A 12,348-nucleotide genomic window follows, 5' to 3' on the forward strand; every position below is an offset into this window, starting at 1 on the left:
TTTGACATAACTTGTGATTTGTTAATGTGATTAATCATCACCAACATGTTGTAACTTCAAACATTTTTTATGAATATGCTAAAGATGTGAAATTAATGGATAAAGAGTCTTGACTTTTCCACATTGGATTTGATTGGTTCTTTTCTACCCTTTCTGTGATTTATTGATATGCCAATTTCAAAGTAGGACATGGTTCATACATTTTATTGCATATCTATTATGTTAATTGTTGCACTAACAAGTGCAAATTGAAATGGTAACAAAACCACATCCAATATTATATGTTCAACTTATGCATGGTGTATGCAAACATAAACTTAGATTTACTATTGCAACACATTTTACATGTAACATGTAATGATTTGACTATAAAAAATATTAGACTAATGTGAAGGAAAGGAAACAATATTTTAACCACAAGAGGTTGCACCTTAGTGATGTTCATTTGCAAAGGGTTCACACAAGGATCACAACCTCTCTTTAAGAGTTACTAGGGACTAAGTCGCTTGGAACATAAGGAACTCTAAAATTTAGCATAGTTAAACCTATGATATTTGCAATCCAACAAGTCAAAAAAAAAATCGTGCTAATATAATTTACGCATCATATAACATCACATAAACAAATACATAATGTAAGAAATCAATTGTCCACCATACAAGAAGTCAAATTTGATATGAAAAATTAAATATTCAATTTCTATCACCACCAATTACATAATTATTAGTTCCTAGGATACTATTGTATCTATTCAATTAAATTGACCAATCATATCAAAGAATTTTAAAAACTAAACATAAATTCAAATGTCTATCTTTTTCTATTTCCTATAATTTTATAAATCTTATTTATCATTAATTCTATCAAAAAATACTAATTTTAATAAGGATTAAATTCAAAATTCTTTAACAAAAACTAAAACTATTTTTAACCATTAATGAGAAACTTTGATAAACTGACATAACTATATCTTTTAAGCATTAATGAAAACCTTGAAAAAAAAGTATAGGCTAATCTCCAGACAAAATGCACTAAAGACAAAACAAAGTTGAACTTTATTTTATTCAGATTCATGAAAAAGTAGTGACTTTTTTCCAATTTTGTTGTTGTTTTAGACTACAAACTATGCAGATTGTGTAGATCAAATGCTGATTTTTTCAAAAAAATCCATGATATTTTCTTATTTTTAAAAATGGGTCAACTATACAATTTGTAGGGAGGATAGTTGCGTCTTGAAAAGACTAACATGACTAACATAACTAAGCATGCTGTAAATAGGGACTAATATCATCCTACCGCACATGTAGTAGATAAAGTGACTTATTTATTTTTTAATTTCAACATTTCCCACTTTAGATTTTGACTGAACACATCAAATTCTTTAAAAAAAAAAATTTACCCATCATCGAGATTTGTAAGGGACAAATATTTTAGATCTATTTCCACATAGATTTAGAGACTTATATGTATTTTTGTTATTCTTGTATACAATACTTTGAATGTAAATAAAAGTTATATATATATAACTTTCTATCTTTCCATAATTTATACTTTCTCATGCTTTAATTATGTTTTTAATTTTTTTATGATATATATGTTTTAATGTTTCTATTTTTATTTATCAAATTTTATTTATTTTCATAATAATTATATTATAACATTTAATTTAACTTGGCGATTTTCAAATAACAATAATTTTTTAATGATATTGTTATTTAACTTTTATTTAAAAATTGTATTAGAGATATAAATATAATAAAAATAAAGAAAAGTAGGATTTAAATACATTTCTATTAAATTATAATAAAAATATATTTTTTTTCTAGAAATTTCCAAGTCTTTAATTAATCTAATAAGCTTTTAGTGTTCTTGAAGGGGTGGATTAGAAAAAAAGAGTGAAATATTTATCATATATTATATTTTTTTAAGAATTAGAGCTATAAAAAGAAATAGAAAATCATTATTTTAAATATTTGAAGGGTAATATTTAATTATTAAGAAATTTCATACATGTATGAAATGTATTAATGAGAAATAGGTATTGCTTGTTATTATTCATTGACATTTTAATACAAAAACAACCTAATAAATGGTTCATGAGGCACAACACATGGTGAAAGTTCGTTTTGCTACAATCTTATTTCCTTCCTACACATTAATTTTTAAAGACCCACTTCTAATATATAACAATTTTTTTTGTTACTTTCAAGTTAGTGTACACAATTATAAACTAGTGATAAAATATAAATGCTTGCAATGTCCCCAATTTTGTCAATATAAAATTTCAGATATAAGCCTATTATTGTGATCCTCGTAGGCTAACTATTGTGGATAAAGGGTCTTTCGAGGCAGTGGCTTGGCTTGTGAGGCTCTTGTCTTTTCCACAATTTAGTAAGCTATAAGTTGATCTTTGTTTGGCTCAAATTGGACTTCCTTTGGGCTTAGTTTTGCTTACTTGCTATTTGTGGTAAATTGGGTGTTGATTGAGATGAACCCTTTCTATTTTTGGAAAGTGCATTTGGTCACATGGAGAAATAATATGTATGACTCCTATTCAGACAGTATATTTAAATAATGAGTATTTTGGGAGCTATTATATTTTTGGTGACCAAATTATTATTAAATAATTAAATGGCTTATTATAAAGTTATAATTTAACATTATAATTTCACTCGAGGGTTGAGTTATCAATGGAAAGAGTCATTTATTAATTAGTTAAGCCAAGTGACAGTGTCTAATGGAAGCTTCTAATTAATGTTGTGCGGTGAAAATTTCTGAGCAAAGTTACATTTTGGCAACAAAAAGGACTCTAGAGGTTATAAATACAAGCCCATTTGTTGAGAAAATCATGCTTGGATATTTATTTTCTTTTATTGCCTTTGTGGCTTTTTCTAATTTCTAATTTCTATGCTCTTGCTAAAGTATAAGGGTTTGTAGTTGATTGTTCATTCCACTGCTGAGGTATAATGGTTTGATCTGAGGGTTTGGATTTATAGCTTCCTATTTCTATAGCAACTGTGGCTAAGAAGTAATTGTCTATTGAAGGAATTCAATATCTTCTCTTACTATATCAACTATGGTTGAGAGGGCAAACCCTTCCTGGAGAGATTTGGTAAATCTTATCTTTGTTTGTTGATAATTCAAAATTCATAAATTTGGAAATTGATTTTTGCTAGAGAAATTTATTATCTCTGTGGGCGGGAGTCATTGTGAGCATAAAAGATTGATAACATTGATATTTGCAAATTAAGGGAGTTTGAATTTTCTACCTGGGATTTGCTGTGAGTATCATCCATTTGTTATTGTGTTGGGAATGTTTGTAGATGTTTGAGAAGCTGGAGATTTATTGAGTCTCAACTTGACCTATTATTTGGACAATTAGATTACATTAAGTTTGGGCATTAAGTCCATGGACGTGGCTGCTTGGAATTACTTGTTGAAGCAAATTTGCTAGTATATTTCAAGCATATATAATTAGGGCTACTACAACTATGCTATGGGTGATTTACTGTTAGGCTCTTTCTTGTAATTAATAAAATTTTTGCAACCTTATTGTAATCAAATATGAACTCAATATTATTAGTTTGATAATACTTGCAACTCTGAATTTTAAATGGAAAACATACAAGGACAAATTCATATGCGTTTGGTATTTATCAAATGCAAATTTCTTGAAGTCTAATTTATCTGACAATTGTGAGTAGTTCACTACACTTCCTAGTATTGTGTTCAGAATTTAAAAACATCATACATACAATGATATCATAATGCTTGCCAATAGTTTGACAAAATGTCAAAACTTTGAATTGTGAAAGAAATTAATGTTTGATGAAGCTATAACCTAGAACTGGGTTATTACAATGCTATCAGAGCGGTTCCCTACCAACCTGTAGGAATTGGGCTCAATTTGATTGGTGCTTTGTTTTGGAGATTCAGTTTTTAATGTTATGGATGGTAACAAGTGATTGGTTATTCATTATAACTGCAGAGGGCATGCTTCTTTGCCTAGGGATGGAGAATCTGAGATACGAAATATTCTAAAATAGATGGATGTGCTAGTGAATGAGCTCAATCAAAATCACAAAAGGATGACCCAATTGATTTCGAATATGAGATTTGAGCAAAGCATGATATCTCTTTTTCGAAGAGTGAAATGTGATGATATAGTTGCAACGACAGAAGTGCAGGACATTTCTTATGAGTGACCACATGAGCTAAGCATAGTTGAGGTGGAATGTAATGAGAATTCATGTCAAGTTGAGTCAGATGATATAGTTGTTGGCATGAATTTCTAGGATCATGTATTTGATGGCGATGCAACAATAGGAGTAGGAGCATGCAAGGATACTATCATATCAGCAACCACTTCTATGTTGGTCCACCCATATAGCAAGGAGTTTAGTAGTATGCATATAGCTGTTGATGTGTACCCTAATGGTAGTACACATGTCATTGATGATAAGGTGAATGGCATTGAGGTAGAGTCATCTTATAGTTCAGATCAACATAGTTGTAAGGTTCACTTCATGGACAATCCCATGTTTGACATGGATGTGACATTATCTTATAACAATCTGCTAGTTGAGGTTGATGTTGATCATTCACCTAAGTGGAGTTAGACTCAATTTTCACCATCTACAGATTCAATTCAGCTTTTTGTTGCGACAATTGGTGATGTTCCTGCATCCACGAATTTTGACATGGCTACACCTATTGTTGATACAATTGGCACGAGTGCATATGGATCTCCTGTAGCTATGTCCTTTCCTGAGATTGTTGGAGATGATCAGGATTCCACTCCAGTATATATTATGTGGGTGGTGATTAGGAAGAAGAGTATGCTAAGATTTCTTATGGATTTGTCTTCTAGTGATTAACTTTTACATTATCAACACAGGTACTGGGTGCTACATTGGAAGCGATGTTGATGGTTCTGATGATATTGGCATGCAATTGGTTCAATATTGATAAGGATGCAATACACTTCTTTATTTAGGACCTAGGTGGAGGTTGGGGTTCACTATGTTCCTAGATTGCTTGAGGACAAACAATCTTGGGGAGGGAGGATAGTAATGTCCCCATTTTTGTCACTATCAAAGTTTCAAATATGAGCCTATTATTGTGATCCTCATAGGCTAATTATTGTGGATAAAGGGTCTTTGGAGATAGTGGCTTGGCTTGTGAGGGTCTTGTCTTCTCCGCAATTTAGTAAGCTATGAGTTGATCTTTGTTTGGTTCAAATTGGACTTCGTTTGGACTTAGTTTTGTGTACTTACTATTTGTGGTAAGTTAAGTGTTGATTGAGATGGACCCTTTCTATTTTTCGAAAGTGCATTTAATAATATAGAGAAATAATAGGTATGACTCCTATTCAGACAGTATACTTACATGATGAGTATTGTAAGAGTTACTATATTTTTAGTAGCCAAATTATTATTAAATAATTAAATGATTTATTATAAAGTTATAATTTCACTTAAGTTGAGAATTGAGTTATCATTGGAAAGAGTCATTTATTAATTAGTTAAGCCAAGTCAAGTGAAAGAATTTAATGGAAGCTTTTAATTAATGTTGTGTGGTGAAGCTTCCTAAATGAAGTTACATTTTGGCAACGAAAAGGAATGGAAGTTATAAATACATGCCCATTTGTTGAGAAAAACATGTTTGGATATTTATTTGCTTTTGTTGCCTTCGTGACTTTTTCTAAGTTCTGATTTTTTATGCCCTTGCTGAAGTATAAGGGCTTCCTCTTTCTATAACAACTGTGGCAGAGGAGTAACTGTCTATTGAAGGAATTTAGTGTCTTCTCTTACTCTATCAACTATGGTTGGGATGACAAACCCTTCCTACAAAGATTTGGTAAATTTTATCTCTGATGATATTCAGAATTCATAAATCTGGATATTGATATTTGCTAGAGAAATTTATTATCTCTATGGGCAGAAGTCATTGTGAGCATAAAAGATTGATAGCATTTATATTTGCAAATTGAGGGAGTTTGAATTGTCTACATGAGATTTGCACTGAGTATCATCCATTTGTTATTGTGCTAGGAATGTTTGTAGATGTTTGAGGAGCTGGAAATTTATTGAGTCTCAACGCCAACTTGACCTATTAGTCGAACAGTTAGATTACATCAAGTTTGGGCATCCAATCTTGTGGACGTGGTTGCTTGGGATTACTTGCTGAACCAAATTTGGTAGTATATTTCAAGGATATATAATTAGAGCTGCTACAACTATGCTATGGGTGATTTATTGTAAGGCAATTTCTTGTAATTAATAAAACTTTTGCAGCCTTATTGTAATCAAATATGAACTCGGTATTATCAGTTTGAGAATACTTGCAACTCTGAATTTTAAATGGAAAATACACAAGGACAAATTCATATGTGTTTGGTATTTATCAAATGCAAATTTCTTGAAGTCTGATTTATCTGACAATTGTGAGTAGTTCACTACACTTCCTAGTATTGTGTTTAGAATTTAAAAACATCGTACATACAATGATATCAGAATGCTTGCCAAGTTTGAATTGTGAAAGAAATTATTGTTTGATTAAGCTATAACATGGAACTGGATTATTATAATGCCAATTATCATCCAATTGTAAATAAAGTATAAGTTAAATCTGCAATCAAAACTAGATGCAAGATAATCTCGAAAGTATCTTATCATTATATATTATCATTATAAATTTTTCTATTCTCTATATATAGTTATATAACATTCTATCTCTTCAAATTCTCTCTTCACATCTCCTCTTATTTTTAATTGCAAATTTCATCTATTTATCTTTACTTCACTTTTTTCTAACTATTGTATTTTCATCTATTTTATCTCTATTTTTCCTTTTTCTAACTATTAGTAGGAACTTTGACACATTGCCTCTCTTGTTCAAAATTACATTGTTAAAAGTCATAATATTTTAATTATGTAAAGAAAAGAAATATATAAAATACAAAAATTCCCAAAATCAAACATTCCAATCAAAAGTTATCACTAGACTACTACAAATTTATCACCACAAGGTTGGACCTTGAGCCTCAATGTAGAGAATGATAAAGTTCAAGAAACAACAGTAGGACAAAAGCTTATACAGTCGCATTAGGGGAGAAAAAGGGTACCATTTACTATACTAAATTACATTTGAAAGATCAACTCAACCTTATATTTATTGACATTTGAGGACTGGAATTGAATGGAATATTTATAGCAATGATCTCCCTATAAAACCCTGATGAAGACTAGCAGCCAAATATAGAGATGAGAATTACAAATAAATTTTCTAGAATGGATGCGTGGATTGCCTTAGTGAAGCTATACGGATGTCATTATCTATCCATGAATTGCTCTGTTGGTGCCATCATTTTTGCCGGCTCATCCCCTGCACATAATGGCTGTATGACTTAAATCCATTAAGAACAATTAAAGCTAATCAATATCAACACTATCTAGTGATCTATTAGTACCATTTCTCCAGTTCTGACAGTATTTATGTAAGGGCATCATCCATCATCATATAAACCAATCAAAGTGGTTTTCATATAAACCATGTTTACAACTTTGTTGGTTTATTAAGCTCAAATATTTGTCCCTGTTCTCACATATAAATCAGATGTCTTAAGATTATACATGTTGCCTAAGAGATCTCAACAATCATAAAGCAGAATTGATTTATCTCCTTTCTTATGCACGTGGAACTTGTTTTTCTTTCACCAAAAATTGATAGAAATCAGTGAGGACCACACTCCCCTACAAGATAAGTTTCAAGATATTGAGAATATTATTTTGATATTTTCTATTCATTTCTTAAATTCAAAACAAGGATGTCCTGAAAAAATCACTAAACTTAAACAGGCATAAATGTTTGGATGCATATTAAGAAAGATTTGGCTAGTATTCAAGTAATCTACAAAAATATATAGAATCACATGGGCAGACATCAACCGTTGCTGCAAGATAGGCTTAATCAAATTGAAAATATCTATTCATTATCTTGGTATATTTCCTTTAATACAATAGAAAGTTCAATTTTAAACAACAAATGAGAATAGAAGAGACCTCAAGAAAGCACTTAAATTCAAGCAAGCCTTGAAAACACCAAAACTTGTCACTGCAATGCACGATATAGTTTGAGTTCCACACTATGACAAAAGTAAAAGGTTACATTACAATAACCTTATTGAAAAACAAAGATGATTAACAAATTCATTAAAAATAACTTAAGCTAGCAATGGCTGAATTTTTTAATATATGATGTATGGGAATTGCAAAAGACTGACATTTCATATGCCAGAGATGAATTTTAAAAAATGAATCATATTCCCTAAAAATAGAATAAAAGATATTAAAAAGTAAAAATTAATTGTCTGCGCCCCAAACAGATGCTAAAGCCAGACCAATGAACTCACCGGCACGTGACAAAAGAATAATAGCATCAAAATGCTCAAATTGAACCTAAATATCTAACTCATGTTTAGCAGAACAAAAATTCCAGTGCAATAATTTTGGCCACAATCTAGCAAGGTTTGTGCATCAAAGAATACATATGCCTCTGCCTTTGATTCATGCTCAGATAATACATCGTTTGTATATATGGTAAAGTTATCATCTTGTAATGATAACTTTTACAAGAGAAGGAGAACATACCTTCATTCTCATGAGCTGTAATTTCATTCCACTCTTGAACAAGAGCACAAGGAAAGCATAAAGCATGTGCCCAATAGTCATCACATGATCCTCCCTGCATCACAGGCCATGTCTATCTAAATCAGTGAATTATAATGCAAAATATTTTGGTTTAACTATGTGTGCTTAAAGAGAATGTCATGCTTGAGCACGGTCCCGAGTAAAGCCAAGGGCAATACAAGTGGCATGTCTAGTCAGAAGACTAAACTGGATTTATTAACAATTTGTGGTGATCAAATTATATTTCAAATCCAGTTGAGTAAATGCATTTCATGCCATGTCTAACAAAAAGTGAATTTTCCTAATGACTATATCCAAGTTCCAACATAGGTAGAACCTCCAAAACGTGTCAAATCTTAGATATAGCAGCACATATTCTTAAAAAATGGAGAGAACTTCAGATAATTTTCTTTATTAATGCAGCCATGATAAATCTTCTCTCAATCTACAGACTTCAAGTTTCAAATTATATGACCCAAATCTCTTTCATAAATAAAATCTTTTCAGTAATTCTGCAGACTTAACAAGAACTTTGGTTGACAAGAAATAATTTACTCATGAAAAATTACATGGAATGATCAGAAGTCAGAACGCAGCTACGGACATCTTCGAGAATCTTGTACATGCCTTGGTGGAAATTTGTGTTAATTTTGTAAACTCCAACATCACGTCTGCCTTGCACACAAGTCACTGCATCAAGGCATGCCACCACGAATGACTTCAGCAATCCTACATATAGAGAGTCCACATAATGTCTTTTCTTTATAATGCAGCATTGGAACACCAATCATCATGGAACAAAAGGTTGTGAAGCAATTGGAAGTTCAAGCTGTTCAGGACAGGAACTATTTGAACCTATGTTCCATGGTGTTTAGGTGACAGGGACAGAGGGATGGCAGGGTACATGTTTCTGGGACATTTTCTAGAGGACCTAAAATAGGGGATGGTAGTGTGTGTGTGTGTGTGTGTGTGTGTGAGAGAGAGAGAGAGAGAGAGAGAGAGAGAGAGAGAGAGAGAGCTGATAACAACAATATCAATATGTAAAGAAATCATGAAAGCAATAGTCTGTAATCTCCCCTTTAATGAAGGTATTGTAAATTTTACAGGGTAACTCGAATTGTCCCTTCCTTGGGGGCGAGAACCATTCTATAGCAATTGCATTCCTGTAAACACCTTTTTAAGATGAAATTCACATTGCCATGAAGTGAAATCTCAGTGAGCATATACATCTCTATTCAGCAGGCGGAGGAAATTCTGAAGTGATGCTCTATTAAGAGTCACTGAAATCCGATCGTTGCGTGTTTTGATTGTTCCAGTATGGAGGTCATACCTATTGATGCACTTCATGACTAAATCAACACACTGCATGACTACTAGGAACCCCGCAGCTTGAATTAATCTGCTTTCTACTAGCCATTGAGTGATAGAATGTTCATTGGGGTCTATTATTCTTCTCCGAAAATCATTTAAATCAACATATCCTATCTTTGTATCTCCTATCTTGGAAACTGAACACTCAAGACTGTTTATGTAATTGTACCTTGGATGCTTCAATTTCATGCCTTAACATTAAATATATTCAACTTCAATTGGGTGCAAACTTCTATCCAAAATCACCTCAAAGCAATTAGAAAACTTACTGATTCAGTAATGTTATTTGCATAGAGAATTTGATGCCCTAGCTCCTTTCCATTCATCTACCTTTTCCCACAATGAATTGCAAAATGATAAAATCGAGCTATAAAAGAAATTGCATTAATACGAGGAATTCAAGCACTCAATGCTCATTCTTGCCACTTCACTTGATAATGTCAACCCCATATTTTTCTAACAAAGTCAACATCTTTTTGAAGTGTTGGACTTTGCCTCTGGATTTGGAGTTGCCTGTTAAAATGATATATTTATTCTTTCATTTTTGATTTTGCAAATCCTTTCCTTCAAAACATTTCAGAGAGTATAATTAGTTGTGGGAACATTCGGCAGACCCAAAATACTTTATAGGAAGTTCAATATCTCCCATCATGTTTTGCTCACACCTTTGGAACATGGGCCCCTTCTTACCTTTCCTTGTATCTTTACCTAAAATGTGGTTCCATTCTAAGCATTGGGTTTCAACAAGGGTCCTAGAATTGCTTGTCAGGCCCAAAAAGCTCAAAAGGAATGTTCAAAAAACTTTCATGGACTCTGACCATGTAGTTTGCAACTCTCCCCTCCACTTTGTCTTTGCTTATATCAAAGCTTCACTTTTGAGGTCAGGTTCCTCTTTGAGTTATAGAACTCATGGTGGAACCCAACATGTAATTTCGAACTTGGACTTAACACTTTCAAAAACTGACAAAAGAAAGAGTACATAACCCAAACCATGGTATACACACACAACACACACAAAGAAAAGAATGAGGACTTAGATTATTCCAAAAAGGATGTAAAACTTTGATGGACATTTTTGAACCAAGTCTCAAGCACTTAAAGAAAGACTCCGCCAATCTAAGTATCGAACAAGACATCAAGCTCCAACAAGGGAAATGGAACACATATTAAAGAAACAAAGAAATGGTGAGTGGAAGACACACACTTATTCTAAACAAGTTGTCAGATCCCAATGATTGTTTCGGAACTTAACTAAAATCTCAAAAACTTTACTAAGGACTTAAAAGACTTTGGAAAAATAGCCTAACATATTTATTATTAAGTTTTGAGTAGGGGGTCAAAACTTGGGCAACAAATAATTACAAGGTAAACTGGAAATAGGCATCATTATAAACTATATGGAAAGCTCTTTGTCCAACTCATTTATAAATGCACATAGTGAAAGTTTAAAACTCATCACATTCTTGAACCCCAAGGAAAGCATACAAGAGAAAATGCAAGTATCTAGAAACTCCTAAAAATGTGCATAAAACATATGCAAGAAGAAATGTGCAAGAAAATTTGTGTAAGAGTAAGATAAAGATAGAGATAAATTATTAATGTCCAACAAGAGACCACCAAAAGGGTCTCAGGGACTCAAAGTTACGACAAAGAGAGGAGCTATCTAGAGGTCAAGATCAGTAGAGGACAATAGAGAACAACCAACAACAGTCAATCCAAAATCGAAGGATAACCATTGCGGAAAGAGGGGATTTGTGACTGTCTTCGAGTACACCTTAGGGTGGAGGGTTGTCGCCTATGCGTGCAATCTCTACGAGGTCTCACGAATTTGGTATACATGGAAGTAGACTAGCCCAATGAATGCTTGGTACCTCTGGTGCAGGCAATGAAGGGAAAGAAGGAAGTGATGAGCTGATAAGAACCATAACCCGAGGGAGATTGAAGCTACAGAGTGTGATCACAAAAACACATAGCCTCATTGATGTAAAGTGCTAGACACCCCTGTCAATGTATTTGAAGAAAGAAGCTAAGGATTGATAGTCTCTGAAGAGACAATGGAACCTCCCACGGATCTCATAATATATAGGGTGATGGAATAACAAATGAGGCTCAGTCTTGACCAATCCCATGTTACAAAACTGGTGAATCAAATCCCCGCAATCTATCTAGTGAATGGTATAGATGCAAAGACGATGGGAACCCACCCTGAAGGATCCCAAGGGGATACGCAGAGCATGAGTCCAACATTGGTCAACATAGGAAGGACAGATAATGACCCTGTCCCAAA

At 32.7% G+C, this 12,348-nt stretch overlaps 1 protein-coding gene across 6 annotated transcripts in view; it reads right to left on the minus strand.

Moving 5' to 3' along the window:
* Positions 1–6,907: 6,907 nt before the first annotated feature.
* Positions 6,908–12,348, minus strand: part of LOC149568457 (protein MID1-COMPLEMENTING ACTIVITY 1-like) — a 222,457-nt gene continuing 217,016 nt past the window's right edge. For 3 of the 6 annotated variants that reach the window (XR_016362564.1, XM_089821386.1, XM_089821385.1), the window contains 2 exons: positions 8,652–8,745; positions 6,908–7,386 (listed from right to left, as the gene is read on the minus strand). Coding sequence is in view for 3 of the 6 variants with exons in the window: in XM_089821386.1 (XP_089677512.1) it covers positions 7,334–7,386; positions 8,652–8,745 (147 nt within the window). In the remaining 3 variants the exon portion in view is untranslated. Of the gene's footprint in view, positions 7,387–8,651; positions 8,746–12,348 lie in introns of those variants that run through there. The other 3 variants (XR_016362566.1, XM_089821387.1, XR_016362565.1) reach the window with 2 other exon arrangements.

The sequence above is a fragment of the Cupressus sempervirens genome, chromosome 3, assembly GCF_028749045.1.
Source record: "Cupressus sempervirens isolate cs-2001-9-10 chromosome 3, ASM2874904v1, whole genome shotgun sequence".
Taxonomy (NCBI): domain Eukaryota; kingdom Viridiplantae; phylum Streptophyta; class Pinopsida; order Cupressales; family Cupressaceae; genus Cupressus; species Cupressus sempervirens.